Source organism: Pteropus medius, unplaced genomic scaffold (genome assembly GCF_902729225.1).
Source record: "Pteropus medius unplaced genomic scaffold, Ma_sr-lr_union100, whole genome shotgun sequence".
NCBI classification, from domain to species: Eukaryota; Metazoa; Chordata; class Mammalia; order Chiroptera; family Pteropodidae; genus Pteropus; species Pteropus medius.
In genome coordinates this window covers 7,509,603-7,527,114 of record NW_024352787.1, presented here as the reverse complement: position 1 = coordinate 7,527,114, position 17,512 = coordinate 7,509,603, and the positions used below count along the sequence as shown (strand labels likewise).

Sequence of the window (17,512 nt, the reverse complement as noted above, 5' to 3'; positions counted from 1 at the left end):
GTGAGTAGCTTCAAAGCATATGATTTACAAATTTAGATATAAAACATTGTTTAGGAAAAAGTTATAAAAGTTTTAAAAAATTTGGAGTTGGAATTACAAAATATTTTCTTGGATGATTGGAAAAAAGAATTTTGGGGTGAAAAAGGGCAAGAAACATTCTTAGGAATATTTATCTTTTTATTTAAGAAAAATAGCCGTACAAATTCATTACACTTATATTTTTCACAGTGACAAATAAAAATAGTTTTTGGCTTTTATTTCTAAATAGGAAATACTGCTCTAATGTATATTTTGGGAAAGTGTTGCCATCTATTTTCAGGTAGAAAGCTATGAGTTTTACTGATAGGTATATGCTTATTTATGGAAATAGTTAAAAGATACCTTTTAAAACTTTTTCAGGAAAATTTGTATTCATGCAAACTGATATTTACACTATTTCTTGATGAAAAAATGTTCATTTAATTTAGAGTGTACTGATTATTAACTCTTTGAGGCCTGAAGAGGGAAGCACTGAATTGTAGTAGCCTTCAGAAGTGAAGAGATCTCGGAGTTCATTTTGTTCATTTCGCTCATTTTATAATGAAGGAGGCTCAGGAAAGTTCAGGCAAACATTATATTCACATTTACAGAACTACATTTTTCTTTTTCCAGTAAGTAACAATTTTCAAAGTATGTGAAAAACTGCTTCAGTTAACACTAATGCTGTGAAACAGTAATGATAAAGCAGTTTCTCAAAAGATCTTAAAAAAAGGTTCCTAGTCAAAGATAAACAAAAATAACCATTAACTCACTTCATAAAGAAGCTGACAGTGACAAGTTGTGGAAAGCACAATTAAATATATGCAACTATACCTCTGATTCCCTCCATAAGTATTTTAAAATACATTTGTTATTATCATTTATCACCAATTTATCTCATGTTCAGTGGTTTATATAATTGAATTTTCCAGAAAATTAAAATTCAATTTCAATTTTCCATAGCAGCTTCCCTCCAAAAAACAAACATTGCCCTGCTTCTTAAAGATAGAGACCATAATTAATTTATCTGACCTTGTAGCTTTGTGCTTTAATACAGCGTATGGTTTTGCATCTGCTTTTTGTTTTTCTGTTTAACTATGTTTTAAGCTGTCAGTGGGAATTTTTTTTTTTTTTGCTCTCATCTCTTATTGAAATCATTTACCTCTTTGATCTGCTTACTACTTCTAGAATATTAAATGGTTAAACTCAGGAAAATATTGTTATTTTAAATAATCTGATATATCTTATCTGAGAAAATTATGAAGTGATTTTAATTATAAGGAAGTTCACTGTTAGAATGAAGCTTTAAAATTTTTTTTAAACTGTAGGTCACCTTAGATTCTGATTTTTTGCTTTTTATTTACCTTGCTTTAAAGACCATATTCTATAGCAAACTTAAACTGTTATGTTCAGATAATGGTTTTGTTCTAACCTCAATGCTTGAGGAGAAAACGCGTGGGTATGGGATTAGCAAGTAAGGATTCTAGATCCATGCCCCTGTTAAGTAAATGGGCAAACCTGGTTAAGATTCTTAACAAAGAGTGTTACTATCTTGCACATTGTCAAAAGTTTAAATATCAAATGAGTTATTACCTATAAAGGAAGTGATGTAGAAAAGAGAGTTCTGTAAATTATGAGAAATGGCAATAGTAAATACTAAGTCAGTTATTTGGTACTTAAGGCAATCTGATTGTGAAATTCACTTTCAGTCTGGTTACGTTCACCTTAAGCATTCGTTTTCAGACCATACTGTTTATTGTCATCCTAGATTTTTCAGACTTGTCATTTCAACAACAGGCAAGTACTAGGATTCAGTAAAGTTGTCTCTCACCATGATCCTTCCAGGAAGTCCATTTGTTTTGCTCTGTTTAGTCTCCTTTGGTGAGGTAGAATTTCACAGGAGGTATTTAGTTACTGTTTTCACTTGCTGACTTAAACATAGGTTTGTCAGGAACTGAATTCAGATAAACTTTGTCTTATTTTGGATTAAAATTCTTTGAAATTACTATCATTGCTAACATATGGTTCCAGATTTGCTTTTTATGTGTTAAATGATCCTAAGGATAATGAAGGCATAAATGTACTTAGAATAATTCTACTGGGGACTCGAGCGTGTTTATCATTTTTTGTGTTTTGCGTTATAGTTCATTGTCTGATTTTAACTGCTGATGTAAAATTTCAATTTCACTTATTTTGTGGTATGATTGGAAGTAAATTCAAAATGCGGCAATAAGGCATTATATTTTAAAAATATATCTTATCCTCTGACTAGGCATTTATGGTAGAAAGCGTCTACATGGATTATTTTGCTTTAAAGAATCAACAGTTTTATTTTACTACGATATTTTTGCCAAATATCGAATTATAGCATCCCTGCTATTATAATATTATCATAAGACATTTCTATTTTTTTTTCTCTAGGTAATATAAATGTATAATAGGTGTTGGAGTGCAATGTCGTATTTGTGGGGTTGATCCCTATATATGTGGTCAACTAGCTTTGTACCAGTCTTGGTCACAATGGTACTACATCACATTTCATGATCTCCAGTATCCCCTTTCATCTTCCCTGATTCCCTCTAAAAAACAAACAAACAAACTTAAGAAAACTTAGATTCAGTCCCTATTAGATGCTAGTCAAAAGTCTCCTCTTTTCATATGAAGAACATATTATAATTTTATTCTGTTTTTGTTTTTTAATAGAAATGAAGATAATTTCTAATGTATACATGAAACAATACTCTCTGCACAATCCAATCATTATAATATCAGTTCTTAGGCATTTTTGCCCCTTGGCTTATGAATTTTCAAAGTATGGTCCTCAGATCAACAGCATCAACTGTTCGCACCTGGTGGTTCTGATGCACACTAAAGTTTGAGAAGCACTGGCTTAGATGGACCGTTCTTTGTTTATGATCAACATATCAGTGACCCTCATTCATTTCTAAATTAAAGAGATTTTTTTTTCTGTATTAAATTACTTGTCAAGTTAAAGCTCTTTATTTAACATTCTCACAGCATAGCTGGAAAATCTAGATCTTTAAGGTGGTAAAGCTAGTCTGTTATTGTTTGAAAGTGTTTTAAAATATTCTGCAGACACAGTTCATTTATTTATTCAACAAATATTTATGAAGTACTTGTGTAGTCCTGTATAGGGGATGTAAAGTGACCAAAATAAAGTTTTTGTCTTTACATTGTGTATGTGGGGTGTAGGGAGTGTGAAGTAAATAAATATTTAATACTCAGGGGATGATAATTGCTATAGTGAAAAATAAAGCTGCTGTAACAAAGTGCCACAAACTAGGTGGCATAAAATAACAGAAGTTTATTCTTTCATAGTTTGGAAGGCCAGAGATTTGAAGTCAGTGTGTCAGCAGGGCTATACTCCTTCTGGAGGCTATAGGAAAGAATCTTCCCTTGCCTCCTTCTAGCTCTTGGTGGTTGGCAGTCCTTGGTGTTCCTTGGCTTATAGCCGCATCACTCCAATTTTGGGCCTTCATCACATGGTCTTCTTCCCTGTGTGTCTGGTTCCTTTTTGCTTAACAGCTCATACCATAGTTTCTCTTTCCTCTTATATTTCACTATAAGAGCAAGAAGAAATGAGGCATACTTTGCTTTTGAGAAATTTCCTCAGCTAAATAATCAAGTTCTATCTTAAATCCAGTATGAACACAGCTAAGCAGTGTTTCTGCCACTTAAAAAAATTGTCTCTTCTCTAGTGTCTAATAACATGGGTCTCATTTCCTTCTGCGATCTCATAAAAAGTATCTTTAACATACATTTCTCTCCTAACATTGTGTTCATCATGATTTTCTGCCATTCTCTTCACTTCCATCCAAGTCTCACCAAAATCTCCTTTAGTGTCCATATTTCTAACCAGCCATCATTTCAAGGCAGTCTTGGCCTATTCTGTCAAGTAATTCAGTATTCTTACCCTATTACCTAATTCCAAGCCACTTGCACATTTTTAGGTATTTGTTACAGTAGCACCCCACTCTGTGTACTGAAATCGGTATCAGTCAGTGTTCTCCAGAGAAACAGGACCAGTAGGTTCTCTTTATTTCAGGGAATCGGCTTACATGACTTTGGAGGCTGGACAAGTCCAAAGTTTGTAGGGCAGGCTCTGATGGAAACTGACGCTTCAGTCTTAGGCAGAATTTCTTTTTCCTCTGGGAAACTTTGGTTTTTGCTCTTAAGGCCTTTCTTCTGAAAAGACGAGGTCTGCCCACATTATCAAGAATAATCTCTTTTGCTGACGGTCAACTGATTATAGATATTAACCACAACTATAAAATACCTTCACAGCAGCACATAGATTCATGTTCATTCAATGAAATAACATATGATAGCCTAGCCAAACTGACATATAAAACCAACTATTATAGAGGGAAAATGTGGGATGGGGTGGGTTTGAGTGTTACTTTATATCGAATGGTCAGGAAATATGTGACATTTGATCAGAGAAGTTATCTAAAATATATTAAAAATAATTACAAAATATCTTTTTGGTAAAGTTCTTTCATATTGTGTTCCTTGGCAGTTTAACAAATGCGTAATCATTTTAGTTTATTTCGTTCTTGTTTGATCTTTATTACCAGCTGTCCTTTTCATATCTTACCCATTTTATTCTGTGGTAGAATCATTGTGTTATATAGCATGCTTAAACTTAATGAACAATTTACTAACTAAATCAATAAAATGAAGGCCACTTAAATGATGATAAATACTAGTTGATGTACTCAGATTTGAGTTATAGGCCAATACTGCGGGGAAAATTCTTTTTGCTCTCTAAGAATTAAATAGGGACTGTTTTAATTAGTGCACCATCTAGATAAATGGAGCCTTTAAAAATGTACCAGTTTGCATAGTGTTTCCATTATATAAGCGATTATTTCTAGGTTGCATAACATACTCTATGCGAATTTCAACTTTAGCTTAACTTAGTAAACTTTTACAGAAAAAGAGGAAAAATCATTGTCTTTATACTTTTGAATCGTGTTGCTTACACTGTACACTAACCTACTGTGATCTGCTGTTGTATATTATGTAAAAATTGAATTTTTGCACTCTGAATTTTAAGACTATTCATTAGGGCCACCCATGTATCTCATATTTCATCTCTCACATTTTTTTTATACCCTGGTTTACTTTTTAATTTAGGTAATCTATTGGCCTCTATCTGAATATGACTCACTCAGCTTTTTCGTACCTGGAATGATTTCTCTTTCATGTCAAAGTCCTGCTTATTGCTTCTGAGAGAAAAGATTTTGCGAGAAGAGGGGCCTTTGTCCTCTGCCTCAAATGTTTCTTGACACTGGCAGATTGAATATTCTATTCTCTATTCTCTCTGCATTCCCTAGTTGTTTCATGTGACTTCTGTGTTTATACATAGTGCAGTCTATTCATTTCTATTTGTTTTAATGTGATGAGTGTTCTCAGGTATTAACGCATGTGTTGTTTTGAAGGTTTTTGGCTTTGAAATACCCTACCTTTAATCAAAAATTTTTAAAAACCCGCGGAATTATTTTTCCACTTTAAAAACCAATTTCTGCTATTACTTTTCTCCCAGAAAAGTCCTTTTCTCCTTTTCATCTCCCATTCCCCCTGTAGTTTGTTGCATGTTTGTTGATACTGTCAAACTCCTCGGAGTTTTTAGACATGTAATATGATGTCAGATTCATTATTTTTTCACTACAGAATGTTTGATGTGGGAGGACAGAGATCTGAGCGGAAGAAATGGATCCATTGCTTCGAAGGAGTGACCGCCATCATTTTCTGTGTGGCGCTGAGTGACTATGACCTAGTTCTAGCCGAAGATGAAGAAATGGCAAGTAGAACCACTTTTAAAGATTGAGCATGAAATATGAAGAGCTAAAAGTGTTGCCAAGAATTTTTCTGAGAATTATTGAGAAATTTTCGTTGATGTCTAAATTATTTGAAAGTTTGAGCTCTTTTCTCCAACTTTTCTCTTTGCATACTAAAGAAGCACAGATGGCTCTTGAGAAAAAGGAAAAGACTGAGAATTAATCTCACCTCAACCCTATGTGCTTAACTGTATATTTCTTATATCTGGTAGTATCTACATACTGAATGAAAAGGTTCATAATAGTCCGAGGCTTCTTTTTCTTAACTTATTACTTCTGCCAGTTCAGTAATCTTAGATCTGTGTCATACCTTGCTATTGCTATGTAATTTTCAGGTATATTTCAATATACCATTATTCTTGGGGAACTATTTTTAAGTAAAATATTAAAACTGTCAAATTAACTTCAGTACAAAAAGGTAAATGTCATACATATATATAAATATACACACACACACACACACACACACACACACACACACATATATATTTTTTTTTATTTAGGCGAGGCAACACTTGGTTAACCTCACAGATTGCAAGGACCTTGTCAGCTTACAATTCCTTATTTTTTATTTTATTTATTTTTATTTTTTTAATTTTTTTAAACCTACAGCACCTGGTCTTCCTAGGTGGTCTCCCATCCAAGTACTAAGCAGACCCAACCCTGCTCAGCCTCCAAGATCAGACGGGATCGGGCTTGTTCAGGGTAGCATGGCCGTAGACACAGTTTTATATTTTTTAAATCAAATATCCAGTTATGGTGCAATGTATTATCATATATTCATTTCTATAATTTTGGCACTCACTATCAAACATATCAGTACCCTTTATGAAACCAGATACTGGAAGGGCAGGAAACGGGATCGGAGGTTTCCTTCCTTAACATACCTTTATATTTAGGGCATTGGGCTAATTGCTTCAGCTTGCTCAGTTTAATTTATTAATCTTTAAAAACTTCCACTTCTAATGGAAACTTCAGTTAACTCTGTAATAATGATATATTTTCAAATGTTCGCACTTGGAATCTCTAGAGTGCAAGGTCCTGCAGCAGGATATTCCCAGGCAGAGTGACACGTAGTGGACACTCAGCCTGTACTGATTGACTGCAAAAGTAATGAGTGATGTGGACACTCACCTCACCTAAAATCAAAGTGTTTGATTTTAAGTGCCAGAAATGTAATTTCGTGCTATATTATCTATTTTTCAGTTGACTAAGCTCTATTTTGTTACATTTATTTTTTAACAGTACTATTTCTCAAAATCCTTGCCATTATGACTAACTGATTATATTCTTTTCTATTATAGAATCGAATGCATGAAAGCATGAAGTTGTTCGACAGCATATGTAACAACAAATGGTTTACAGATACATCTATTATACTTTTTCTAAACAAGAAGGATCTCTTCGAAGAGAAAATCAAAAAGAGCCCCCTCACTATATGCTATCCAGAATATGCAGGTATTTTACTTTCTGTAGATAACTTGTTGTGTCATGTATTTCTAAGTGAAAGTTCTCCTAAGGCAAGATTTGTTATTGAGTTGAATCCCTTGGCTTAATCATTCTTACCTTTAAGAGAAATTACTTATCAAACTACATTCGAGCACAGGTAGTTACTTGATGTTCGGATTAGATTATTTAAAATAACATTCATTTTATGGAAAAGCTGTTACATAATTTTCTCTGATGACAAGTCTTCATAAATTTTAAATACTGATTTCTTCATTTCCTTAATAGATCTTGTGTCATGTATTGTGTGAGTACAATAAATAAGATCCCTTCTCACTGTGTAATCTCAGACGTATGTATTCATAAACAATAGCAGTGCCACATGCTACTTCAAAGGAGCATGAACAATAACTAAGGGGAAAAAATGAAGAAATTTGCGAGTAGCTAACAACTCAGGAGCTTTAGGGAAGGTTTCAGGAAATCTAAACTTTGGTAATGAGACTATTAATGGTGCTTGAATTTTACTACTATGGAAAATGGTCTGCAGTAAGAAAAGGAGACCTGAGATACAGTCTTGGCTTTTCCATAATAAGCTGTTCGATCTTGAACAAGGCAGTTAATTTACCTATGTTTCAGCACCCCATCTTGAAGATAGAAGTTGGGCTAAAACACTGGTTATGCTTTAGTTCCTTGGAAAACCTGAGCTGCTGTTGAAAATGGATGCAAGGAGCGCCCCACACACACACTCACACAACTGCTCTCTTATTAAAGCAGAGAAACTTAGTTTTCATTTGTTTTATATATTGGATTTCTGAATAGATTTTATTTTTATGAAGAGAACTTTGTGCCTTAAAAAAAAAGTTTGATTACCACTGGTTTACATGAGCTAAATCTAAATATTCTGAAGAGTTTGGTTAATTTAGCTAATTGACAGAAGTTCCCTCACTCCATCCTTCCTAAAAAAAATCTCAAGAATTTGTTTAAAAAAAAAAAATCTCAAGAATTTGTTTCATTGTAAACAAAATTTTAATCTTCTATTGAGTAAATAGTACAATAAGTATTTACTACCTTTTCACAGGTGATGTTAGAACAGCCCTGTGATATTAGTGCTCTTATTTCCCATTCATAAAGGTGGGAACACTGGGACTTAATGAAGTGACAATCCAAATCTGGACCTAAGTCTGTCACACTCCTGTACCCACACCATTAACAGGCAGACTACATTTAATTAAATTCTCATTGGAACCAGAGGGTGAGGGAGGTTCTTCGATAAATATAATCATACTACTCATTTGTATACTGCAAAGTTACATTTCAGTTCAAAATAATTTGACACAGTTGCTTATGTTAAAATGTGTTGTATTCTTTTTGAAAGTCATAGTATCCTAAGTCATCTTATTCAGGAACATTTTTAGTGCTTATTAGGAATAAAATTATGGTTCTAATTCCAAGATTAAAGTTATCCAGAATTAAGGTAGCTCAGTTTTGCTCTACTTTTCATCTTTCAGTTTATTTTTGTCATTTCCTATTATGAAATGGCCATTTTGTATGAATATTAGAGTACCCAAATGAGTCCATAAATAGCACACACCTACAGGGATTTCAGAGCAACCAAGAATATACTTGTTAGCTGTTTCTTTGCCAAGTATACAGTGTATACAAGAATTTTCCTTATGTAAATAGGAATTCTTGATCTCAGAATCTTTGAACGAAGAGAGTATCATATTAATCTTTCACCTTCCTTGTTTAAGATTATAATTTAATCTTCACTGCATGTTCTAATTATTGATTCAGTCGCCTCTTGCTTCACCCTCAACTCTTAATTCTTGTGGCTATGCTTTCTATGGAAGAACGCTACATAGCCTCTCACTACTCAGTTTATTGCCTACCTCTGTCTGCTCCTCTCTTCTCTTCTTTTTACCTATATGTTGACAGTTCTCCACATTCCACATTCCATCTGGTCCTATAATCTTTTAGCACTCTCATCCTTTCATAGTCACATTTATTCTCACCATGTTAAATTCTGCCGTCAACTCTAATTTCTCCCTAGAGCCTCAAGCTTGCATCTCAAATTGCTTGTTGAATGTGTACTTTTTTTTCAGCACCTGAAACTCAAACTAAACCTATGATATATATTTTTTTTCTCTCAAATCTCTACTTTCATATTATCATTGACCTCCCAATTCTCCATTCTGGAACCAGGTTATCATCTATACTTACCTTTATTTAGGACAGTTCTATCACATTTGGAAACACTTTCTCATCCCCCAGCCCCATCCTTGCCATTCTTTTTTATGACTGAAATCAGATTGAGAAATGTGCTCATTAGTTTATTCATGTATCTTGCTGCTCTTGGGATTAAGTAATATAACTAGCTACCTAGAATATATACTAGAAATTAAGTTATACACTCAGTGAAAGCTGTTTTCCCATAACATTTTTAATATAGGGTCACATTAGCTTCTGTATGAACGAGACACTGTTTACTGCTTTAGAATTTCAGAGCACCAACCTTACTATGATTTAAAAAAATAAATGAATTTTTTATTTGTAAAAGTATATGGTTGTCTGCTAGCCACTTGAGTTAAAATGTATTTGGACAACCTAGAAAAAAATTGATAAATTCCTGGAAACATATAGCTTACCAAGACTAAATCATGAAGAAATAGAAAATCTGAACAGACTTATTACTAGTAAGAAGATTGAATGAATAACCAACAACTTTCCAAAAAACAAAGGTCCATGACCAGATTGCCTCACTGGTGAATTCTATCAAACATTTAAGGAGGAATTGTTACCAGTTCTTCTCAAACTCTTCCAACCTAGAAGAGGACAGGACACTTCCAAAGTTATTTTACAAGGCCAGCATTACCCTGACATCTAAACCAAACAAGGACACCACAAGAAAAGAAAATTACAGGCCAATATCCCTGATGAACACAAATACAAAAATTCTTAAAGTGTTAGCAAACCAAATTCAGCAATACATTAAAAAGATCATATACCATACATGAGAGTTATTCCAGGGATGCAGAGATGGTTCAACATTTGAAAATTAATCAGTGTGTTATACCACTTTAACAATTGTGGGATAATGATAGATGCAGAAAAATAATTTGACAAAATTCAACACCTATTTATGATAAAAACTCTCAACAAAGTGGGTACAGAGGGAATGTACTTTAACATAATATAGGCCATATATGACAAGCCCACAGCTAACATCAGACTCAATGGTGAAAAGTTAAAAGTTTTTTCTCTAAAATCAGGAACAAGACAGGCAAGGAATCCAACCCTCACTACTTTTATTCAACATCATATTGGAAATCCTAGCTAGAGAAATTAGGCAAGGAAAAAAAGGCATTTAATTTGGAAAAGAAGAAAAACTCACTATTTGCAGATGATTCGATGCTCTTTCTAGGAAACCCTAACTACACCACAGAACTGCTCAAACTAATAAATGATTCAGTGAAGTTGCAGGATACAAAATTAATATACAAAAATCAGTTGACATCAGTGACTTTTTGGAATGACATCAAAAGCAAAGGCAACAAAACCAAAATAAACAAGTGGTACTATATCAAACTGAAAAGCTTTTTTTCACAGCAAAGGAGAGCACTGACAAAATGAATAGTATGGAGGTTCCTCAAAAAATTAAAATTACAGAATGGGGGAAAATATTTGCAAATTATATACCTGCTAAGAGATTAATATCTAAAAATGTAAAGAACTCATACAACTCAATGGCAAAACAAACAACAATAAAGAAAAAACCCCAAATAACCCAATAAAAAATGCACAGGGGATCTGAATAGACATTTTTCCAAGAAGGCATACAGGTGGCCAACAGGTCCATAAAGGTGTTCAACATCACTGATCATCAGGGAAATACAAATCAAAGCCACAACGAGCTGTCACCTCACACCTGTTAGAATGGCCAGTATCAAAAAGACAGAAAATACAAATGTTGGTGAGGATGTGGAGAAAAGAGAGAACCCTTGTGCATTGTTGGTGGGAATGTAAGTTGGTGCAGCCACTGTGTAAAATAGTATGGAGGTTCCTCAAAAAATTAAAAACAGAAGCACCATATGATTCAGCAATTCCACCTCTGGTTATTTATCTGAAGAAAACAAAAACACTTAACTTGAAAAGATATAGGCACCCCCATGTTTATTGCAGCATTATTTACAGCAGCCAAGATACAGAAACAGCTGGTGAACTGACTGGAGGGGAAGCACCGCAGTAACAGGCGGCAGTTTGTATATTGGGTTCTCATGACATGGAGTGAATCTCAGACATGGAACAGAGGATCTCAGAATGGCTCTACAAAGCAGGCTGAATATTAGAGGACCTTGAAAGCCGGGAAAATAATTTTGTGTTTTTACTGCAAAAGAGAAATTTAACAAATTTTTTTCAAAGGGACATTTGGTTGATGTGTGATATATGTACATATATAAAATATATACACACACAGCACAAATGTGAAGCTTCTCGAATTTTTGAAAGTGAAAATATTGGTGTATTCACCATTCAGGTGAAGAAGTAGAACATTTCCAGATACCCAGAAGCCCCATCATGCACCTTCCCATGTAATTGATCCCTGCCCCCCCAATCCCCCTGACATGACATATTGATGATTAACTTTGATTGTTGTCAAACTTTTATTTTTTAAATCTCGGTTGAGTCATACAGTGTATACTCTTTGTGTCTGGCTTTATTTGTTCAACAGTATGTTTATTAAACTCATACACATTATTGTGTGTAGCAGTAGTACTTCCATTCTCATGACTGTGTGGCAGCTTGTTTTATGAATATGCTGGAATTTATTAGCTGGATTCTTTCCTAAACTAGACTTTCTGCTATTAAGTCTTTATATGTTGAACATAAAAGTCTTTATATAGTGAACATATTTATATAGTTCTGTCAGGGATACATCTAGAAACAATTACTGAGTCACATTATGCATGTGATTATCTTTAGATACTGCCAATGTCTGGAAGTGTTTGTTCTCAGAAATCTTTAGTCAGTTACCTGAAAGCAGGAGTGTGTCATTAACTTTTTTGTAACATCATAGCCATAAACCACATTGTAGACTCTTGTATAATTTTTTTAACAAAATGAGTAAGAAATGCTAATTAACATGTATATAAGAAAGGGAATAAAAAATAATGATCAGTATTCGGTCAGCATTGCTTGACCAGACACTAGGCTAGAACTGAAATAGCATGCCACCATCAGGGAATTGAGTGGTTCATTGTTGTGATGTAGAGTACAAGGGAGAAGAAAGAAGGGGAATCCGGCGCTTGGAGACTGAGGCAGGAACAACGATCAGTGGAATGTGGAAAACTGTGTTTTTGGTTTGGGGAGTTTTTTAAAGGGTAACTATTGGTCATTAAAGGGTAGTTAAGATTGGGTATTTTTCATTTAGAAGGAATAGTTTCTCTCATTCTGGAAAGGAAAATAAAATTATAGAATCCACATATTGTATATGTATGAAACTGATTTCAATAATTTAAGGTTCATTTTGCTTAGCTGTATACTATTTTAACTTTTCACCTATGTTTCTTTCCCCTTCCCATCTCAGGCTCAAACACATATGAAGAGGCAGCTGCATATATTCAGTGTCAGTTTGAAGACCTCAATAAAAGAAAAGACACAAAGGAAATATACACCCACTTCACATGTGCCACAGATACTAAGAATGTGCAGTTTGTTTTTGATGCTGTAACAGATGTCATCATAAAAAATAATCTAAAAGATTGTGGTCTTTTCTAAGTTTCGCAGTTAACGGTAAAATGCATTTTCAGACCAAATGAGTACTTATGTGTGGATCTCTCTAAAGTCTTGCAGCAACACAGAATGTAGCTTATGGCAAATGCACCTGGAACCTGACCAAAGTTGTTCTGTTTTGTTTTTGTAACTGAAAGTAACAGAAGGACCTTCTTAAATGTTAAAAGGTGGGTCCTGCAGTGTGAAACTAAAGGCAGTGTTAAAGCAGGACTCTAGTGTATTGATGCTTTCTACGTAAGTGTAAATATGCAAATGTTGTATACATGTATTTATAACTTTAGTTTTCCACGTTACTTTAAGGTTTTAAGAGTGGCAACTTAACAATTCTAGCGTGATGGCTTTAGAAATAACAAATATTAAGTACTTTGTACTGAATTACAGACTATTACTGTTTGCCAGTTTTAAACAGCTTTATTTAAGTTCCTGTCCTATAAATTTTTAAGTACAGTAATTAATATTAGGAAACATTGTAGCCCTTATCTTGGTTATATGTATACCTGTAATAAAAATGTTATTTGTACAAACATGGCACAGACTATTTTACTAACATGATTTCTTTTAATGTTCTTAAAGAGAATTCAATATACCTGCCTTTGAATCAATTATTTAAACATTGTGTGCATTTCATTTTTTCTTTTAAGAGTGCATGCTGATCTGACTCTACATTGGATTTTGTTTAAAAAATGAAAATTTCATATTTCGAGGATATACTATCTTAGACTTATACTTAATTTTTATTCAGTTGGTTTGTTTTCACTTGGAATTTTAATATTTGGATGGTATTATTCATGCATTGCCTTAAAGGTGATGCCAGATTAATTTTTATACACTCTAAATAACTACCTTTTTATTTATAACTAAGTTTAGGTGAATGATGAGAGATATTTGGGGTAAAAAATATGTCAGCATAATGAATTTTGAGACATTCATTTGTGTATTTCCTTTGGGAAATCCCTTGTACCTAGCATATATGATAGCTCTTTGGAAGATAACAAGAAAGACCTTTAAATATACTGCTGCTGATATAATGCAAGCTTTTAATTCGTATATGTAACTAGTTTCAAACTTAATTATCATATTAAAATTACTTTTTCTCTTACATTGTTCAAATTTCCTCTTGCTTGAGTTTATATTTCTTTTTAAATTGTGCTATTTCTGAGAATGAAACAGGCAATTACACTTAGAAAATGAGTAATAGTGTTTAATAATGTCAGTGATTGTATGTATGCTCAAATAAGTGTTATATATCAGCTAGATATCGAACTTCGGTAGTCTTTTTATTTTTTATTTTTTGATGAATCACAATGTATCTTGTGACCTCGTTTCATCAAAATTCCTCACCCTACTCACCTTTTTTTTACTCATCTTGAAAAAAGTAGCTTTTCAGTAAGCTTTGTGGGTAAACAGTTTCTAAGTTTAGTTACGTGCTGTCATTTGTTGAATTTTATTGATGTGTATTTGTTGAAGTATGTGTATATGTGTTGGGGGGTGGGTAACCACAAACTACATTTGTATCTGTTTAATTTTAGGGATTTGTTTTTCTTCTCTGTAATGTAAAGAAATTCAAAATGGTCAAAATTCCTTAAATGTGTTAGTTTAGATTCTTTATGTGCCTTTCATAAAAGATATGTTTTCATTAATTTTACTGATGGAAGACCTGTAATATCCATATTGTGAAACTATGTATGAACTTCAGTTATATTACGAATAAATCTAAATCATGAGAAATACAGTTCAAAAAGCCACAAAGAAGCACATATTGGTGAACATCATTGATGAATTCCTGAACTTTATTCTGTGTGATTGTGTTATTAATAAATCCTAATAAATTTAAATTTTTAAAATTTTACAACCTGTTGGCTAACCACATTTTGCACTAGGATTTTAAGTTTCAGTCTATATAGGACGTTCATTTCTTTATCTGTGCTATCTTTTTACAGTTTTGTCTGCTCCAGAAGATTGAGTGTTCCCTGCCCCAAGTTTTTATGATATGCTGTCACATTTAAAATTGCCTACTTGATATCTCCTTCCAAAAATTTTTTGCCTGCTCCAACTCAGTATACCCCAAACTAAATTTACCATCACTCTCCCTTTAAACCAGTTCTCATCCCCTGACTTTCCCTTTGTAGCCAGCTATTCATTTAAGCCCTCAGTGGGAAGCCTTATAGCCATTTAGAACTCTTCTTAGCCCTCATCTCCATCTCTAATAAGCCATCATTTTTCACATATTTTACTTTTCCAGTGCCTCATCTGTCTTTTTGTGGTATTATTATTTTTCCTTTGTATCCCCACGACCACCTACAGAATTCAAGTCTTTGCCTAACTTTTAGTTGAAATGATTTATTAATGAAATTTCTACCTCCCATTTCTCCCATCTGTAATCCAGGTTAGTTATCCTAATACATGACTATTGCTGTTATCTTCTCTGCATTGACTTGCGTTGGCTCTGACTTGTCAATAAAATTAAATCTAACAGCCTCCCATTCAAGGCTCTTCATCATCTGAGTCTATTTCACTACATCCCCACTTCTCTCCCACAGTACATCCTAATAGTGCTTTGTGTACAGCTGGGACTTTCTTCCAAATGTTATACTACATACTACTTGAGATATGCTTAAAACAATGCTCAGAACATGGCAAGTATCCACCCGTGTCTGTTAATGTTATTTGTTTATTAGCACTTGTGTTTTTGATATCTTTTTAAAATTCAACTGGCATTTGTCCTTCAGTCTGTCCTTTTGGGAACTGCACAGTGCTGATAGGTTTGCCAGTCACATTTCTCATCTTTCTGGCCATAGGCTCAGGCTTGACCAGTCCTATTCCTCTGTCACTGGCAAGTGACCCATACTGAACCGATCATAGTTCTATTCCCATTCCTAAGATTGCTAAAGCTGTTCTGGTTTCTAAAATGCCTTTCATTCATTTCAGTGCTCTTCTGAAAAACTTTATGCTTAATCTCATCATTCACGTTCAATCTTATATTGAAAAAGTCCTGACTAAAATGCATATGTTCTTACTGAAAGCCAACAGTAACAGATCAAAAAAGGTTCAGAGAGGATAATTCACTTGAACAAGATCAGATCAAGGTTTCACACCTATGACTTCTGATGTCATGTCTTGTTAGAGTACTTCAGAGAATGCTACCTTATTTCCAGAAAATGAACCAGTAGTCTTTTAACTATCCTCACTCTCACTTCAGTTTATCTGAACTATAATTCTGTTTTATAGTTGACTGTTGAATAACACGTGTCCACTGTGCAGATTTTTTCAATACTGTAAGTGATTTTTCTTATTTAACATTTTTTCTTCTTGCTTGATTGTAATATATATAGTATGTAATACATAAAACAAATTATATTTTAATTGACTGATTATGTTATTGGTAGGCTTTTGGTCAACAGGCTCTGAGTAGTTAAGTTTTGACCTGGGTTCAAACTCTGGTTCCAGTCTCTTATTAATTGGGTAACCTCCAGGACGTTTAATCTCACTCCTTTTTGTCATTTGAAAAAATAGGAATTAAATAATCAGACCATTCATCTTAATGGTTTTTGTCAGTATTTAATGAGTTCACAATGCATGTTAAGCACTTAGAAGTAAGCCTGGCATGTGGTAATAAGTTTTACTGTTATTCGATTATAAAGACTTTAATTTGGGGTGCCTTTAATTCATAATCAGGCCTAATTAATAGTTGATATGAGCTTTAGATGAAATACCTCAAAAACAAAATATATTTCATAATTTATAGTTAAAACTGAATATCTCACATTAATATTGATATTGGAAAATGTGAAGGAGAAAAAAATGCATCTCTAAACTTCAGGACACTTGTCTATTATTTTAATGTAACTAAAATATGGGAGATTTGTTATTTTAAAGTTAGTTTTAGAAATTTTTTCTTGCAGTTGCTTTTCAAAACCTTATCTTAGTAGTTAAAATGCCTTTATATCAAGTTTCATATTTCACAATTTCATTGGCCTATGTCCCAGATATTTTTCCCTTAACCAATAACTGCTTGCTTTGTCTGTTGTGATTTCTATTATTTACTTGGTTTTTTTTTTTTTTTTGGTTACTTTAAAAGTTATGAAACATTTCACCAAGTCCAGAAACACCCAAATATGCACAATCATGATTGTGCTGCGATCATGCAGACCAGGGCAGAGGAGGCCTGGACTGGGGCAGTCCTTCCATGAAATAAATCTCGAGCGCTACATATGTGGTCAAATATTCCCAGCTGCTTTGATTACTGGCCACCTTCCTGGGTCTCCATACCAACAAACTGAATGGAAACACTGCCATTGCAAAGAGATGCTTCAAAGAATGCATTGTAATTGATTAAAAATGAGACAATATTGTTGAGTAAAGCATGCATAGAAGATCAAAGCAGATTTGAACTA

The 17,512-nt window shown here is 33.5% G+C and overlaps 1 protein-coding gene and 1 pseudogene across 2 annotated transcripts in view; one reads left to right on the top strand and one right to left on the bottom strand.

Moving 5' to 3' along the window:
* Positions 1–14,967, top strand: part of GNAI1 (G protein subunit alpha i1) — a 72,722-nt gene extending 57,755 nt beyond the window's left edge. Inside the window, exons 6-8 of one of the 2 annotated variants that reach the window (XM_039848980.1) lie at positions 5,716–5,845; positions 7,187–7,340; positions 12,913–14,967. In XM_039848980.1, coding sequence (XP_039704914.1) covers positions 5,716–5,845; positions 7,187–7,340; positions 12,913–13,103 — 475 coding nt within the window. In that variant the 3' untranslated portion in view covers positions 13,104–14,967. The remainder of the gene's footprint in view (positions 1–5,715; positions 5,846–7,186; positions 7,341–12,912) is intronic. The other variant, XM_039848981.1, reaches the window with a different exon arrangement.
* Positions 6,486–6,604, bottom strand: LOC120591913 (uncharacterized; annotated as a pseudogene).
* Positions 14,968–17,512: the final 2,545 nt, after the last annotated feature.